Source organism: Morone saxatilis, unplaced genomic scaffold (genome assembly GCF_004916995.1).
Source record: "Morone saxatilis isolate NCDOM2014 unplaced genomic scaffold, NCSU_SB_2.0 Contig18, whole genome shotgun sequence".
Lineage (NCBI taxonomy): Eukaryota > Metazoa > Chordata > Actinopteri > Moronidae > Morone > Morone saxatilis.
Window position 1 is genome coordinate 4,302,292 of NW_023339740.1, and position 19,748 is coordinate 4,322,039.

The 19,748-nt window shown below is 41.2% G+C and overlaps 1 protein-coding gene across 2 annotated transcripts in view; it reads right to left on the reverse strand.

The window, feature by feature from the left end:
* Positions 1 to 17,594, reverse strand: part of phactr3b (phosphatase and actin regulator 3b) — a gene marked incomplete in the record, with an annotated part of 52,307 nt that extends 34,713 nt beyond the window's left edge. The window contains 1 exon segment of one of the 2 annotated variants that reach the window (XM_035662893.1): positions 17,377 to 17,594. In XM_035662893.1, coding sequence (XP_035518786.1) covers positions 17,377 to 17,485 — 109 coding nt within the window. 2 annotated transcript variants of the gene reach the window in all.
* Between the last annotated feature and the right edge of the window lie 2,154 nt (positions 17,595 to 19,748).

Genomic DNA, 19,748 nt, shown 5'->3' on the forward strand with positions numbered 1-19,748 from the left:
TGGAAGGTGGCCAACTTAACAGCAACACATTCGCAATGTGACATTAAAAACAAGGTCAAAATCTAACTGACATTGGAAAAATGTAGTCCAGTTGTGCAAAGTGATGCAGGTAGCAGCCAGGGATGTCATCTGAAATATCAAGCAGGTGCTATATTTACACAGGCTTCCAGCGCAGATGCAGGCCAGCAACTATCCAACGTCGAAATGTTCACAAAGAGGCTTTTCATTACGGCTGCAACTAACTTATTTTCAGCACCAATGAATCTGACAATTATTTTTCTGATTAATCAATGAATTGTTTGGTCTAGAAAATGTCAGAAAACAGTAAAATGATCCCAAAGTGATGTCTTTAACAAAGTCTTTTTTGTCCAACCAACAGTCTGAAACCCAAAGATGTTCATTTACTAGCAGCAAATCCACACACTAAAGGAGTTAAAACCAGACAATTCTGGCCATTTTTGCTCCAGAAATCTAGAGACTCTGATCCAGCAGTTCCATCTGCATGCGCCTCATCCTTTCACTGTGTTTACAAATGCAACTGAATAGACCCGTGACTGATGCACAAGAGACGCAAACACACAGACACGGCTAACAGCACAAGGCCAATATCTGAGCTCACTGATCCGTGAACAGCGGTGCATCGGCGCCTTGGCTTTCACCGACACCCAAAGCTTCTCGACCGCCAACAATGAGAAGCGGGTCAGCTGCCCGAGCCATGTGTGGCTGCATAGGATGTGGTGAGGAATTCAGGTCAAGCCTGTAGTAACTGTAGCAGCACGCCCAGGGTCAGGCTGCCGTTGCCATGGTTACCACGCTGGATGCTGCAGAAAAGGCCCTCGGAGGCAGAGAATCACCACGGCATGAGGAATAGGGAGTTGCTGGGTGGATGGGAAGGCTGTTGCCACACAGAGAGAACCGAGAGCTGCAGCCAATCGCGGCCCAGCATGTAACGATGCATAATGTAAGTCAGGGAGCCGGCTGTGTTTTTAATTTGCAAGTTATGTTGAAATATTTAGTCGGGGATGTGTCAGGGTTTGAGTGAACACTTAAATGTTTCTTTCTGCCAATGCAGGGAGTCAGACACTGTACTGTGTACTGTAGCCTAAAGCAAAGGTCCAATACCGCACACAATGAGGCAGCTGAGGATGTCAAACAGAGCACCTTCATCACTCATTTCCTATTACCTGCCATGAGATTACTGCTCCTGAATGACACAGAACAAGTTTATATCACAAGGGGGAAACTCCTGTTTTAAAGGACATGATATAATGTCCATGATCAAAGTCCCCACGGTAACATTACAGTTTATCACAGTCATATCACGGCTAAAAGAGAGACTTCTTCACTACAGACTCTGCTGAACACCACAAGTCACTGTGGGAATATTAGTGATATCATATAGGTGGATAAAGCAGCACTTAGTACACAGAGCCTGCCAGTCCCAGCAGGCACATTACATCCACAGCAAACACAGCGCCGCAAATGGACGAGAAATCAGCGTAGTATTGAGCCGAAGGTTAAAGTTTCAGAATAACACACACACACACGCGCGCATCGCTATCAGTCGGTACTCACATCATATGTTCCCCAAAGAGCCGACGGGCTCACGCTGACCGCCGGAGACTGAGGATTTCGTAGCCGCGGTGTATTTTGGGAAATAAAAAGACGCAATAAAGACACTCTGTGGGACAATACCGAGCTCAGAAAGCAGTCAAATGCAGGTTTATGGGCGACGGGAGCGACCGGAGTGAGCGGAGAGCGGGGAACATCTGCGGCTAGCTGCTAGTGTTGATGTGCCATGTGGACCCCGCCCCTCCGGACGGCAGGAGGAGGGCAAACAAACTGGCACACACTCATCCTCCACTGCAAAGTAGTAGTAGTAGTACAGTGGCACACACACACACACACACACACGGGGTTAAAGGGTGAGTTAATATTTTATATAAATATATGTTTTTGGTTGATGTTGCTCAAGTAAAGGTTCCTTCCTGCTGGATTTGAGGTTGATTGTAATTTATGATCATTTCTGAGGCTGCAGTTTGTGCTGAATAGTACCTCATATACAGAGAGCTATTAATGTTCATTCCACCATCACTGACATAAAATGGGGTGGGGAAAATATTAAAGACCCCTCTCAGTGTAATGCAGTACAGTGTAAAGGACCAGTGTTGGTGGTTGGCTATCTAGAGCTGAAGTTGCAGACTGCAACCATTTGAGTAGCTTTTTGAATATGTAGGACAAACCTTGAAGGCTGCAAAAAAAAAAAAAACGCTTGAGTCCCTCTCCAGAGCCAGTGTTTGGTTTGTCCATTCTGGGCTTCTGTAGAAACATGGCGGACTCCGTAGAAAAGGACCCGCTCTGCAAAAAACTGCTCATTCTAAGGTAACAAAAATACAACAATTCTCAATTCCAGGTGAATGTACACATTTTATCGAACCAGCTCTCCAAAACCCAAACATATGCAATCTACATCAAATGAGACAAAGAAGAGCAAATACACACTTGAGAAGTTGATGATAGTCAATGTCTGGCATACTTTCTTGAAAAATGCCTTTCTTTGTTGATTTCCTACTCATTAATCAGCTAACTGTTTTAGTGGTACAACAACCTACAGCCTCCAAAATCATCATCAGGTTGAATAAACCCGTCTGTATTGGACTGCATTAGTTACTATACCTAATAAACTGGCAGTTGAGTAGAAATGTGAATACCTGCAAATTAACATCAGCTGGAGAGATAAGAAGTCTTTTTCATATAGAACATTTTCTTGAGCTCCTTATCAAAAACCGGTTTAAAACACAGCACATGTGAATGTATTCAAGTCTACTGGGTGCTGGTTAATAAATAAATAATGTCAGCTATGTAGAAGGAAGAAAAATATAGGGCATGTGTCCTCTTCAAGCACTTACTCACATGATTCCTCCCAAAGATCAAACTGGGCCCAGCCTTCCAGAAGCTGAAGCCTTCACAAAGGTACATATGGCTTTGTAGATCAGCATTATAGACAGATAATGTTATTGGGGCCAATATAAGCTTATTCCAGATATGTCGGCATCTGCGTATATAGTTTGTCCACCAGAGAGCAAGTGTATTTCTCAGTACTTAAAGTCATAATTCTTTAATAATTGATTTTAAGGTATCTTCATCAGCAGATATTTGGTTTTTATACTTCCTCAGAGTTATTAGAATTCACCCTGAGGGGCATATGAATGTATGTACCAAGTTTAATGGCAATCCATCCAATACCAACCTCACGGTGGTGCTAGAGAGGAAGTCAGAGGATGTGGTTAAAAACATCACAGCAAGTTAACAGAAAAATATCAGGCTCTACGTACGGTCAGAGATTATACACAAAAAAAATTCCATCGCCATTCCAACACTCCATCGCCACAGGACACTAATTATTAATTATTCAGACAACATTACTTGGTGTGTAAACATAGCCCTTGGTGGTTTCAGATCGATCTTCTAGAGGGCCACTCATACATTGACAGCAGGAAGGGGCGAACTCCATCAGAGATGATAAAAGTCAGTAGCTGGATTTCTCCTCGGGGACACGCAAGCAGTAAGCAAAGAATATAAACAACGGTGTGGGCTACTCGGTGAACATGAATCTCATTCAATATTTACAAGGACGGAGGGCGTGCCAGGAGTGTGTGCGCACAAATTGTGATCAGTTAATAAAAAGCTGACAGATGACCTCAAGCTTGCCAACTCGAAGATGATGAAATCTGTTGCGACTGCAGTAATGCAACGTTCACATAATATGAGCAGGCAGTGCCTCAGTGGGTAGAGCCAGACAGGCAGTGTTTGGCATTCACATTAACTAACGAGACCATTTTCTTGGCAAACACTTTTTTTATATCAAACACAGCTGTAATTGGTAACATTAATGATGTCTGCATCCCAGTTAGGTTGTGTCAGAGCCTGGTTTTGTGCATGCAGGCTCATTGGCATGGACACTAATCCGAATGACTCTGGTACTGAGTCATTAATGTTGTTAGTTACACCTCTGCTTTTCCTGCTATTGTGTTCACGTCACACCATAACAGACCATAATTCTGAGCAGCTGAGTGAGCGTTGTTCACACCAGCCTCCTTATCAGTCCCTCCAGGAAGTTGCGATTTTGTGATCGCAACAATTAAAGCGGCTTCAACCAATCCCTGTGAATAATGCACCAACTTGCAAGTTTGTCCAATCACAGCAACCTTTACCCAAAGTTTTTGTTTTTGTTGTGAAATTGCAGACCATGCAAACGTGTGCCGTGAACGTCTCACATTCATCTTCTCATTGGAACAAGGTAAAGGTACCTTAAATTTTTAATCAATTATACAAATTAATCACCACTATTTTTCCAGTCTCTCGCAATTTCATTGCAGAAAAATGCCGAATAAGAAATTCATTAGAAATCAGGAATTTGAGGCTGCGACAATCCCCCTGGAAGGACTGCCTCGTTACAGAGGTGTTACAAACTGCAAAGCGAACATCGCTGGCAGTAAAATCCAATTTACACTAATAGAATCAGTTCATCATGTAAAACGATCTATACACTGTTTGTTTGAATCAAGAACCACTACAAATATATAACAACAACAAAAGAAGCTGATTTACACAAATTAAATCATATGACTATAATGCTAGCAGTGGGTATAACATCTTTAAATTGCGTCTTTTGTCCCAACCAACAGTCGAAAACCATAAATGACAAAGAAAGGCAACAAATCCTTCCCATCCCATTTAGGAAGCTAAAACCAGGAAATGTTTGACATTTTAGCTTAAAAAATTACTGAAATTTACTATATGGTGAAAAATGTTCACACTTGATTGTGTGATTTCACCTCATGTAGCAGACCAGCACCTAGCTCAGGAATGCTTTGTGCAGTTTTTTATGCATAATCTGAAATTACATGATAAAACAAAGACACAAAGACAGAATTTTGCAACAATTCATTTGATTAGCTCAGGCTGTTGAAGCATCATTTATTTAAGTGTTTTGCAGTCACAAGGGACATGACAGAAAATGGAAAACATGCTCTAATCAGCAGTATAATAGCTCAAACCTGCAGTTATAGAGTGTCCATTTGTGGAACGATTTGCACCAAAGCACTTTACAATTGATTACAAACCTCAGCTGCAAAGCTATCACATTGTAGGGTGGAGAGAGCCTCTGTGTTTCTAAGACTTGCCACAAAGTAACTGAATCAGAGGACAGTTAGCCGGACATAATGTTCAGAATTGACAAAAGATGGTTCATTAATGTTGGACATATTAGAGCTCAGTAGTTCTGCAATGGTGGTTTAAACTGCAGTCCTACGCATTCAATATAAGAAAGATGAGGTACTGCAAATGTACAGCTTATGTAAAATCTATTAAGCACCCTTAAAGAAAAGCACTCTCTGTAGTTATAACATTATGAGATACTGAGCATATAGAATTTGAAACATCCGCTGGCACACACATTATTACGTTTATGCTTAACAATCAAATTTCTCTTTCAAAGAATGACCACGGAAGCATAAAGTCATATTTAAAGCTCAAGAATAAGAGAATAAGCAACCCTGGGTTCACCATAAACCTCATCAATTCCAAAAAAACTCACTGTCTTCTCTTTGCGTTCTCTTGTAAACACACACACTAATTGTTGTTCTATATAATTCTGCCTGCTTGCAAGACATTTCTTCTGTTTCATCATGTTGGGGCCAAGTTACTGTCTGTTTAGATCGGCATTCTCTTACTTGCTTGTCATCCCTGCTCGTTTGCCTTTTGCTGCCACATCATATTGTGATCCATGCCGCTTTACTGTCTGTGATGTCAAATTAATTTTCCATGTTGGTATGATGTTATTGCTTTGATGGTCTTTTTGTTTTTTTACTAGCTGTCCTGGGATGAGAGCTGAACCTAAGAAAGCTGGATAATGGTGGCACACAGCCACAGGCATCAATGATCTAAAATAAATGCATAGATATAACATATAGCATTTCCACATCAAAATGTCCATGAACACTAGACTTAAGTTATATATTTTGTTGAGTTCTGTACTTACATTATCCCAAATGTTTCCAACAAAGATTATAAATGTCATAATATTGTTATCCAGTTCTATACCACATTTTTACATTTTAGATCTAACTATATATTTTAACCAGATGTCGGATTTTAGTCTAGATCTTAAAGAACCAGTGCGTAAGATTTAGTGGTATCTAGTGGTAGTGATAGATTGCAACTAACTGATCAACACTGTCTGTGTTTGATGACCTGGGAATGAGACTGGGCTGTGAAGTGTGTAGGAGAGAGAAACTACAGTGGCCTATCTATAGCAAGTGTGTGTCTGTTCCAGGCTACTGTAGAAACATGGCGGTTCAATGTGGTGGAATCCATGGAAACTGCCCCAAGGCATCATATTTAAGTAACAAAACGCAATAATTCCTATATTCAGGTGATTATACACTAATGAAAACATATCAATATTATACAATTTCTGCCAATAGATCCTCCTAAATGTTACACACTGGACCTTTAAGTTATCAGAGAAACAAGCTGAGCTAACATTAGCAGCAGCTCGGCTGGTAGCCCCTCCGGGACATTCTTTGAAGTCTCGGAGCAACACTGTCTTTTAAGGTGGAACTGCTTTATTCAGTGTTTTTACTGGTTTTGATCAGCAGGTCCCTTTGTTGTGGAGAAGAGGAGACCTCTGCAGATAATTTAGCTTTCAATAGAAAGACCCTGAACGACAAACACTAAAGAAATCCTAACTGGGAGAAACTGACTGCAATGATAGTGAAGACAACAACTCCCATGATCCCACGCTATTTCACAATGTCATCAAACTTTTGTCATTATTTTGATGTGATTCACCTCCAGACCTTGAGTTATATAATAAAATGTGAATGTGACAGGGCCACACAAACAACCTGAAACATCCCTCTGCATGTGTCTGCTCTGTGATGCTCTTTCTCTTCTCTTAGGGTGGCACTCCTTTCTGTAGCTGTTCATCCATGGTGGCTGCCACTATTCATGCTAGAAACCATTCCTCTTCTTTTCATCAAATACAGTATTTATGAATACAGTGAATGTCTGTTGTGTTATAGCAATAAGCATTTGGAGCAGCCAACAAGACGTTTATTAATGACAAGATGTCAAATAATGTAAGCATGTGCCCCAAGACACAGCAGCACAATGGGTAAGTGATCACATTAAAGCTGGGATCCGCAGAATATTGCCCAGGGGTGTGATAGGATGTCATGTAAGGCTCGGAGGTACTCTACAGGCAGTAAGTGAGAGACTGGCTGTGTTTTCATGACGTTTTTGACATTTAACTTCTAAACAGGCATAAATTCTACGTTCATAAAACCCTGATGCTGCTTCACTACAGTATACTGTTCCCCTTAAAATCTGATGAATCATTCATCAGGTACAGCCACAGCCTGCGCAGCCTGCGAGCCAATGCAGCGTCACAGTGACAGATCGGGGACTGTTAGCAGTGGGGAAGACACAGCCTCGACTCTGTGTGTGAGCTGCAAGCTAAATAGTCTCTGGGATTCCTCTGAAGGGGATGTTTCAAGGTTGGGAGGAGGCCAGGTGCTGCCTGGACTTGGCAAGAGGGTACTATTTTTTGATAAATTAATTTATCTTTGAGTTTATGTAATGTAATGATGAATGTAATGATTGCTTGTTTTTGTGCGACCAACATTCCAAAAAATCTTCAGTTTTTAATCATATAAAACTGATAGAGGAAGCCAATCCTAACAATTGAGTTTTTTGTGTTTGATAGGTGACTTAAATGGATATATCACCCCAAAATCCAAAATACATGTTTTTCCTCCTACCTGTAGTGGTATTTATCTATCTAGATTGTTTTGGTGTGAGTCGCCATGTTTTAGAGATATTGGCCATATGGATGCAGACATACATATACAGATCTACAAATGCGTGTGTTCACCCACTGAATGTAATGAATGATGTAATTTTCTGGATCCTCTGTTTAAATGTGCACACCACATCAGATGTTCTGTGAGCTAACGCCACCATCACAATAGCTTTTTTACTCTTTTACAAGAGAGACCTGGCCAAAGTAGCAGAATATATAAAAAATCCACAATAAAACAGAACTATTCAAACACAATGGCCTCTCAAGAAAAACAACCACATGTCTCCATCACCACCTTCTTTGTGATGCACTTAAATTCATCAATGGATATAACTGTGTCTAATTGTATATCTTTTATTCATGGATTGTTCCATGACCAAGGTGCACAGTAAGAAAACGCAGCCTTCCCCAGAGCTGTCAAAACCCGGGGTACATTCACCTCATTTCATGGGGTTAGCTCGAGTCCCATCAGAACATCAGCTCCATGCCTCAAATCCAGCAATCAGTTTCAGCAGACAGATTTTTGCAGCTGCTGCCCCCACCCCTCCTCCTATTTCTTCTTTTACACTGCTGACAGATTCAAGTCAGTCAGAGTGATCAGTCTCTCCATTCCTACTCGTGGGCTTTTTTAAAGCGTTTGCTTTAATTACATCTGCCACAGAGTGCAAAGTATCTCTTATTGTGATAATGCTCTCACTAGGTTCTTTCTGTTCCTTATCTCTGTGGGATTCAGGGTACATTGTGTAAAAACAAATGACTGGGGTGGTCTAGAGCCTTTATCCTCGCTTTCCCAGGGCATCCAAGTGGTCATATCACAGCTCTGTTTCCATTTGTCCGGCCCTTCCTATCCCCTTGTTGTGGGATGAGGATGTCAGAGGGATCAGCTGGATGCTCTGGTGTGTTCTCATGTGCAACATATTGCTTTTACTCGGCTCTGAAAGGAATTAGGTCAGCACATGAAACATTCATAAAAGATACATTATGTGTAAATGGCTGACAGCTTAAGTCAAGTAGCTCCCCCCAACATGCCTAGCCCAGTCGCTGGGTAGATCCCCGCCTCTGCGACATACATAGTAAACTGTCTTTTTTTTAAATGTAGCATATTATGGCATCCACTGGGGCACGCACTCCTACTACAAACATGTGACTGCAATTCCAGCATATTAAACCCCATAAGGACACAAGACAAAAGGGCACACATGCAGAAAAACATCCATTTAAATCTATAAAGGCAGTGCTACTCAAGTACAAATCATGCACATAGAGAGCACAATGGAGTATAAAAGCAAAGATCTGTTGGGAAAGAAAACAGTAAGTTGGCTGTGGATAACATGCAGAGCAGTAAACACAAGCCACAAGGCATTCATCTCTTTGGCCATGGCTTCAGCACCACTCCCTTTTTTACTTTTGCCTGTATTGTTGAGAACTTGAACACAGCAGAGCAGCGATTTTTAAGTCCTACTGTATAGTGCGACATCCTTGTTGTTTAGAGAGCCCATGTTTAGTTGTTGGGGGAGGGGAGACGGTGTGTGTGTGTGTGTGTGTGTGTGTGTGTGTGTAGCAGGGGAGGGGGTAGTACAGTTTATCATTTCTGTTGCTGCCATTCAATCAAGACTGTACAAGGAGACAAAGACTATCTATCTATCATCATTTTTTTCCCTCTGTTGTCTGAAAGGGAAAACCCGCCGTGGCACAGAATTAGCACTTCATTACGCTACTCCTTTGATGTTAATTACATCCCATGATAACAGAAAGTCACTCTTGATTCCTGCAGATGGTCAAATCATTCCAGAGCTAAACAAAATGTACAACAGCAACTCATTTTGAGGACACTTTGGCACCAGCCGACTAGCCGACTGGCATCATTTGAATTTTTTCTCTGTTTCAGGATTTCAATTGCAAACTCAAAATCATAACCACTCCTTTATTTCTATTTTTAAATTTTACTTTCTTTTACATTGCGGGAAACAGTAAATGTAACTTAAATGTAATCAAAACATTGGAATAATAATTACAAACAATAAAAAATACATATATATACCTTTCCTCCACCAATTTAGCATGGTACTCCTACAGCATTGTGGGACTCATGATGGATCGTTTAACAGTTCTCCTTGTCAAAACCACAGATACAGAAACCTAGACGCTGCATCCTCAATTTGACGTGCGTCTGTGTGGTTGCCATACTGGGGAGGTCAAGATCTTCACTAGTTAACAATACTGAGAGATTCAGACTGCACTACAAATCAACTGTAACTTGATTAATTCTAAACCGATGTTCATGAAAATTAGTTTGTTATAAATGTGAGAAACATGATACTGGTTACTTGTAGGAATTAATTCAGTCAGTGGGGGCGGATCTAATCAGCTCTATGCCAAAAAAAAACAGTCAAGAGTCACCACTCGCTGTTGTACAGCATTTGGATGAAGAAACTAATAAACTAATAAATAATAAATATTCAAAACAGGCACTGATAACAAGAAAACAACCACTGCAAGGCAGACCGGCACGTTGGCCAAGATACAGGATGAAAACAATGTGCTGCATCATGCAAGTATCAACACATGGTAGGCTACAAATGACTGTTTAAAAGGGAACTGGCCGGAAAAACTTTGTAGACAAATTTCACATTTCATAAAAACAAGCAATCAAATGGCTTTATAACAAGTATGTATAGAAATCTTTACATTTAGAGAAACTGACAAAAGCTAAAATTGTACATAATTTAATTGCCTATTCATTGATTTGAAGCCAGTGGAAGTTGTGGCTACTCAGAAGGTACATTTTTGGCATAGAGCTGATTAGATCAGTATCAGTAGGTAACCAGTATCACGTTCAATTTCTTACGTTCATAACAAATCAAATTTCATGAAAACTGTTTCAGAATTAAACGTGTTCCAGTAGATTTTGTAGTGAACTCTGCATCTCTTAGTATTGTTGACTAGTGGATCTTGATCTAGGAAATATGGCGACCACGCAGACGTACAGTGGTGGCAAACTTGTAGACTTTAGCCCCAACTGATGCTGACTCAAGTGAAATCACTTGAGCCAATTTAGCAAACTTAACAAAATGCCTTATACAACTTTTTTCACATGTGCAGTACAACTCCCCAAGACTTGAAATTATGAAATTATTATGTCCAGTGCAGTGTTTTGTTCAGGGTTAATAAAAAATCTTTCGGTTGTTGGGGTTCTCTTGGAAGAATTTTGACTCAGGATCTCAGTATTTCTAAAATGGTTGCTATAGCTTTGTCTCTACAGTAGGAACGCCTCTACATAGTGCCATTTATGTCCTTTCATTACATTGGTGGAGGATGACGTCATTTTGTCGTTGTTTTGTCCTGCCTGTGTGCTGCTCCCTGGGGCCCTGTAGTCAGTGGGACCCAGGGACGTCTCTGCATAGTGCATAATGGCATGAGAGATGAGTTGGCACAAAAAAAATGAGGTGCTTTTGACTGTACCACTGTGTCTTGGCTGGCTCATAAAAGAGAATCAATGCTGCACCAAAGACTCAAGGGTAAAACCCACTGATGGAACAACCTATTACCGTCTCAGCAAAGTCACATTTTCATTTATAGTCCGAGATTAGAGTCACATCACTTCTACCATGTTCCACATTAATCATCACCATGCTGTCCATGCTAAATCCTTCATCACTGCTTTCAGATGTTCCACTTTTGAAATAGACATGAGATCCAAAAAAACTCGGAGGAGTTGCATCAGTTCTAAAAATACCCACAGAGGGGCATGAAGTTAAGCAAAGTTTGATTTTCTATGTGGAATTTTCTGTTTTAACCTCCTCTGATGGAATATCAAAAGCTTTCTCTACTTCTTGCTGCCTGCACAGTGTTCATCCCTGTGTCACAGTCTAAGGGGGTTGATTTGGCATAAAGGGAATATTCATCGTCCAACTCATCTTAAACCTTGCAGTATAGTGCTGAGTAATCCTTAGTAAGAGTCTGTCCATTCCCACTCCATATGCAGCTCGACCTTGGACAACCATTTGTCCCTATTCTTCGTGAGAGGTCAGGTGACTGCAGTGCTGGACTCCTTGCGACAGTGACAGCTTACCTCATTTATAAAATATCTGCCAAGTAGAGCCCTCTTGTGGCAGTTTCATCTACTGATTCACTTTCAACTGCTCTTGACACCACTTAACAGCATTTTCGGCCTACTGCGCAGGTGTTAAATAGACCTTTCAACAATTCTCCTCTCTGCTGGGCAGACCTCACATCCAACATTTATGTTAATCCTATAATACTATGTCAAACTGATTCCAATAATTAAACAAAAATTAAAACATAAACCTCTTCTGTTGTCAATGTCAGTTGTTTGTTTTAGTGAAATATGTGTCCCTAAACTCATACTGCCTTCAAAACATAAAAAATACTACTAAATACATACTAAATTAAAAACAACTATTCACGGAATACAGTACATGTTTCCCCAAAGATGAATCCTACTGATTTTGGTAATCCCCTGACTTTTCCTCTATAGCACTAACATGACGTTCCCCTTTTTTATTTTTAGTGAAATGTCTCGACGACTACTGCATGGATTGTGGAAGAAATTTTGTACACACATTCTTGTCTACCTTAGCATGGATTATAAACACTTTGTTGCTCCTCCTGAGCATGAAGTCAAATGACTGGTTCATGACTACTGCGCTATTGTGTTTTGTGCTAATTAGCACATGGGTGCCCTTGAAATGTGGAAAATGCAATGCAATGAAAATGCACTGCCCTACAATGCTAGAAAATGAGCTGGCCTCTAGATGTGTACGAGTACGTACGTGACTTTTATGTATTAATGAATTACATTCAAGCCCTTGCCAAATGAGTTTACACAATGCTGATTAAGTCTATCCCCGCCAAACAAATCTGTCTTTATTTTGCAGGATACTGGAGGTTTTACATCCATTGTCTGTGGCGATATTCCCCTGCTGGCAGTGGGCAGCAATGGTTTCTCTAATGTGGGGAGCAACTGTAGCAAACAGGCAAGCAGTATGTCGGAGGCATACATCATAAGCATGCGTCGACAGTGTGTAACTACTCTCACTGCCAGAGGGGGAGGCTGAAGTTCAGCACTGCAGGTTTAAATAGTTCATAGCTCCCTGTGTTTTTATTACAGAGGTGTAGTACTTTAAATCTCATCACATAAGGTCTGGAAATGTTTCACCATAGATGCATCACAACTGTATGCAGCTGGTGCCATTTTTACTTTTTCCAAACCTCACAACACTAGGGTAGATTTTCAGCTTCCAGTCTACGCCATGCATTTACTAAACTTTGTGACAATCTTTGCAGTTGACATTTCCATATTGACAACTGTATACAATCGCAACATTCTTCTGTCACCATCTTACCTCTAACTGCAGTGTCTGTGAAATGACTGCTGTTAAGAAATGTTGTTCCATACTGAGCTGAACATGAATGTAGGAGTGAGCTGCCAGGTGACAGGTTGGTTATTCTCTCCTTTCAATCACAGCTCTGAATATGGAATGAGACCAACTGGCTTATGCATAGGCTTCCTGATTAATAAAACATAAGGCACCTTGATTCAAATAAAGGGAATACTAATCTCTGGATCAGGCCCCCTCTAACTGAATGCGATGACTAAACTAAGGCCTATCAGTAGCTGAGAGGTGAGTGTTGTGGTGTGAGGGGGGGCAGTGGTTGGAGGACAGCGGAAGAGTCCAGGGAGAAAGCCTTTCATGTTAGAGCAGCATGTCAGATTAGTACAACAGCACCAGCTCAAATAGGGAGATGAGTGGAGAAAGAGAAGAGAGTCCTTCACGCTCCAGGCAACACCAGGCAAGATACCCGCAGTTTGATGCTCTGTTCCAGCTATGGTCTAAACTGAAGCTCAAACACTTCAATATTATCAGGATTTCAGACTTTACTGTTGTATACAGTGATTAGGGCAATAAAAACAAATCTATTTCATGTTCATTTGAAAGAACATTCCAGTTAATGACAACTAATGCGTTTTGTATTGGTTGGTTTTACTATTCATATTCATATCATACTCACCAAGTCAATTGTTGGAACTGGAACATGTTGACAAGTCTGAAGGGGTAAAACACATGAGCAGTCAGTATGTAAAGATATGTCACGAGAATTAAATCGCGACACAAATATGTGTTGAGAGTCAAGAGTCAAAGTGAGGTGAAAATTTTATCGTGATACTCGTTTAAAATAGCAGGGAAGAAGGTTGTGTGTTCAAATCACGCCAGGGTCAAACACAAGACGTCCATGACCTCATCTGAGTTACCAGGTCATTAGACTGAGCATGGTGTATATATCTAATGGTGATTTGGGAACGTTGAGATCATTCAGGAGAGCAACTTATAATAGGCTGTCGACCCCTAATCGATCTCCTGAGGAGTTACATCAGTGGTTCTCACGGTGGTGTACATTCGACCACACACTGACACTAACCAAGCCCCAAACGAGCTGTATGGAATTATCGACAGGACTGAGATGTACTGGACTTCTTGTTGCCAATGTCGCTGCATATTTGAGCAATTATGCTATTATAACCTTTTGTAATGAACCAAAATTAGCCTTCAAGCCAATGTTAACTGGTTTTATTAGGAACTTGGGGGAAATGCAACTAGCTGTAAGCATAAAACTGAAAGTGAATATGACTAACATGTTAGCAAACAGTTGCTTATTTACATCCAGCAGATACAGACCAACATTAGCATTCATTTGGCGATAATGTGTCTGCCTGTCTAGCATTTTGAATTCCACCAACTACTGAGTAAAGAGCCTGGTCCTTTAGCTGCTAAATGCTTCAGTATGTTCACCAGCTAATTGCTAACTTTGTCCTGTTGCTGGGCAGCTGGCTGATGGGTATATCAGAGCCTTTCCACCGAAAACAGCTGATTCATGTGGTTGAAAATAATGCTAATGAGAGCACTGGGACTGAATTAAAACGTAACTGTTAATATATAATGCTTGATTGCTGCAACTTAAAGTTTAATTTAAACTCATTAATTGGGTACATCTTCTGTGGTTATTATATTATACACTAGTAGTTATTGCTTGATGAAACAACTAATGTGGATAGACCCATTTGGCTTCATTTTTCAAAATCACACTTGTCTTCACTGCCAGCTGACTGTAAAGGTTGGAAGATTTGGAGTCATTCTGCCAAGTTCTGTTAAGTGTCACATTGCACCCGCGCCATCTTTCTCTTGAAAGTAATGAATATCCGATTTGCCGGCTACTGCATATGCCAAAATTTGAATGCAGCATGAGTTCCACCTTTGGGCTACAGTGTTTTGGCTGCACTTACAGTTCTGCATCATCTCTAGCAGAGCTAGTGATGTAACCTGTACATGCTGAACAAGGTGGCTGCTTATCACCAGCTCCAAATGAAACCATCTACAGCAGTCCTATACAGTAAAGACAATTTAATCGACAGCACAGTGTTTTGTTCTCAGTCGGATATCTCTAATTTGTAGAGTAAAGCATTATCAATAAGGCTATCAGATGGAAAGTTTTGCAAAACATGTATTCAGGTTAAATCAGCGTCCTCAGTGCTCTGTGTTCTTTATATGGCATAATATGAGCATCATGAGAATCTGATTTAACAGCATTACTGTTGTTAAATACTGTTAGGTTGTAGCCATGTGCCGCAGAGAAAACACTTAATTTTCTTCCAACATCATTATCAAAGCATCCTGACAGAAGAACAAGTAATTTGTATATTAAGTCCAGTCTATTGTGCAGCTGATTCACTGTGACATTGCCCAGCTGGGTGCCATGATAATGCCACTATCAGAGATCTGTCACTCCCTCTTTTCTCCCCTTTAATGGAGATGGTTCTTCAAGTGCCAGGATCAAAGACGCAGTAGGGGTGCCAGGGCTATGAAAGGGTTAGCCTTACCGAGCAGAGGGAATGGAGGGGTGGGGGAGGGCAGGCAGGTTTTTAATGCTGCATTGCCCAAGCCCTGTCTGCCTGATGCTGCACAAGAAACGTCAGCTTTGGAGGAAATCTGCTACGCCGCTTTAGGAAGATCTGGGTGAATTTGATGTGAAGTTTGAAACGACAATGAACGGTACATCGCAGGGCAATCCTGCCAGTGTTGTCTCAGAGTTGCACATACACCAACGCTGTTACGTAACCATAACAACCACGACAACGTGACAAGCACTGGATTTGAAACCGACGGCATGAACACAACAGTATCCACTGTTGGCAAGACAACTTGAAGATCCTTCCTGCAGTACTGCTGTGGCCCTCGTGTCTAAAGATAGCTGGCCCTGTGGAATGGTCTGATGTTCAAACAGACTGTAACATCACACACAAGTGAAAATGAAAGTGTAGTGCACTATGTGTGTTATAATATGAAGCCAAGAATCCTGTCTCATATATTATACTGCAACCCCCACGCATGTCAGACTGTGATTCAGTAACTCAGCCCCTTATTTGTACAGATACAACAGCTGTACAGTATCAACTTCTCTGCTTCACTTTTCATGCCGCCACTCTGTCATTAAACCGGTTGAATCCACAGTACGTGGGCGATGACGGCTGGGAAACAGCAGCGTCAAGGGCCTGCAAGTAAAAATGAGTCATTTATCACGTTTTCATATCAATCAATATCTTTCAAAGCAGCATATCTTACGACTGCTTCTTGGTAGCTGTTGAGCAACAGTGAATGCCTGCCCAGGGATTCACAGTGAAAATGTCTCCCAAATAAACACGATTCACAGTCTAAGTGGCATTTCACTTTGAATGGCTGGCTGCTGTACATCACCGAGTGTACTGAAAAAAAGGACCAGTAAGTGGAGCAGACAAACACCATGTCGGCTCACAGTTGGAGAGCCAAGCGCTGCCTTCTGCCATTTGGATCACCATGGAAACAGCCAAATACACAACCAGCACTCTCATCAGCTTTAACTCAACATACTGCAGTCCATGTGTGATGGTGGCAAGTTGTCCATTCTGTAGTCCCATGCTGCAAAAAAAATCCTATTTCACAAATACAAAAAAGGGATCAGTCAATGGATTTTCATTGATCACCTGCAAATAATCGGCAATAACAATGTTTGTTGAGGGATGTCTGCCACAGCTTGATGATATGTACAGATGAACTGGGCAATGAGTGGGTGGCAGAAGGTAACATACCAGTAAGCCTGCAAATGACCAAAATCAGAAAATAAACAACATAAAACCTGTCTGACACCAGTTGGTCTCGTATGTTGCATTAACCCAAATTCACTCTGTCATTGCAATGACATTATTATTAGCGCAATTTCGGCCTACAGCAAGGCAAAGCAGCGGGTACATGTAGGGGATAGTAAATGACGCACGTTTACAACACAACCTACGTTTGTTGCATACAAATTCAAAGGGAACACCGCGGATGCGATCGGCTGCAGGCGAGCCCCGACATCTTGCTGTGTCCCCCCCATCCAACCACCTGCCAGAAGCAACAGCTAATGAGCATGTGACAGATGTCCAACATGCGTTAAGGCCCCCCGTCTCCTCTTACCTGCTCTGTGCGCTTCACCCAAGCGGACCTCGGTGATGCTGCTCGGGTCACTCTGAGATCTCCCCCGCTGCAACACGCAATCCTCATCCAGCCCGTCCGATGATGCCATGGTGGGTAGAAAAGAGCAACGCAAGACTGAAAGGCGTGACCACCGTCAGCCAAGGTCACCGGCATCAAGTGGTGGAGCAGATTGAACGTGGTTGGACTGCTGCAGCTGCAGCTCCTGGTCCCCGATAAGCAGCAGTGCTGGGGAAATCCATTACGCGCGCAGCATCATGCCGCCTTCAGGTGCTGCTCGGAAACTCCTCCTCTAGACATCTGAACGCGATGGTTTATTTTGGTTTTAAAAAAAAAATAAGATAACGCAAAGGAGACTCAGACTCATCATGTCGGTGTAACACATACTAACCTTTTATTTAGATTGAGCAATTTCCAACTTATCAGACCAAGATGCTGCTGACAAACACAGTTTTATATCATTACAGTGTATTGATTGTCAATAGCCATAACCTTAAAAATGAACTAAAAATGAAAAGTGCTGTGTCCACAGAAAGCTGGAGCCAACAATGGTTTACATCTTCGATATCTACACACAGGCAGGAATCTGCTGGATCTGCTGTTTACTGAACTGCACAGCTAATGTTTCTGGCTGTGAGCAAGACTCGCAATTTCGCACTTTCATAGCTCATATGGGAGGCCAACTTTAAAATTCCATAAGTCCTACAGCCCTTGAAGGCAGCGTTATCTTCACGTCGTCTTGGGATTGGTAAAAAGTGAGGACTTTCTTAATGACATTTTCCCACTGGAATGGGTCGCCTCCCTTTAGTGAATAAAGCTTGTAGAAATGGAGATTGACCACAACCACAGCGAGGAGAGTTAAGCTTTTGGTAGCCAATCCTCTTCATACAGTAGCCAAAAGATTAGTCAGTTACTGAAGTGAGTAAATGCTGTTATTTAATAAGAGAAATTTGACTTTGACAGTGGACTTTTAGTGCTTACATATTAAAAAAAAAAAAACAATATGTGTCAGTCTGTGAGTCTGTATAGGCTTCTGTCCTTACCATACTGCAGTGGGTTCTCTGCTCGGTCTTCTCTGCACCTTTAAACTTACAATAACAGATTTTTTGGCCACTTGGGGGCAGCGCAAACAAGTTGTGAACATAACTCTGACATATCATTACCTTGGTATGGTGAACTTGTCATGCAGTAAACACACACACACATTACACATCCAGCTGTTACAGAACACTTATCATTCATTTGGAGTCATATCCGTGGCCACCTGGAGAATAAATCTGATATTCACTCGCTTTTAGTTCTCTACCGTGTTCTAAGGAAAATAACAGGCTCTTTAGGTGCTAATTGCTTCACTATGTTCATCTGAGATTAGAGTTCTGTTCTCATTCCCAGGTCATCAAATACAGACGCTAGCGGTGTTACAACCTGCAACTGCACCACTAGATGCTACTAAATCCTATACACTGGTCCTTGTTCTGTAGCTTGCAGTTCATCAGTGGATGGAGTTTGCTCAGTCATTACTTGATTTAGGTGTGGAACTTTGGTCACATATGGTCATAACCATGTCTCTGTTGAAGGTTGGACTTTTGACAGCCATCCACTGACTCCTGGTAGAGGCCTTTGACCTGTTCCCAGTTGACACTGAATGTTTTTTGTCTGTCACAGACAGCCGATATGTTGTCTGTTTCCAGTGTTCAGTTACAGCTATACACTTATTCAAATCAATTGACTACACGCAATTTGTAAGGCTTGCTAAAGAGCATTATCACCCAACTGAGCGTTGTGGCCTCTTTTAGCTGAATGTTTTGGATCATAGCCACAAATTTAATGTATGGTTCAACACTCCCAGGCAGCTTTCTTCAGCAAAAAAGCTCCAATAAACCAGCTGTACATTACCTGCCCAGCACCAAAAAATAGCAGACAGACATTATTCACTAGCTGGTAGAGAACATTACACATCTAGCCAGCAGCTACAGACCTAGATATTTTATTTACAAGAATAATTGTAATCATATAATGATGATTAAAAAATACCTAGTTGAGACAGACAAACAGTTTTTTGTAGGAACACAGAAAAGGCAAGGCTTCCAACAATAACATTAAGGTAGCCTTTCACAAGAGAAGCAAGATTATTATATGAGGCAATTTACTCTAATCTGTTTTGATTCTACAATGGGCAGTAAACAAAGTCAGAAATGTTCATATCCTATTTAGTTGGGCCAAAAACGTTTTATGTAGAAAATGAGTGAAGAAATTAAGAGATCTTGGGACAACATACTATATGAACAGGTTTTAATCACCAGGGTGAGGTTTTTTTTTAAATTTATTTAAATTTTTTTTTATTGAACAATTTA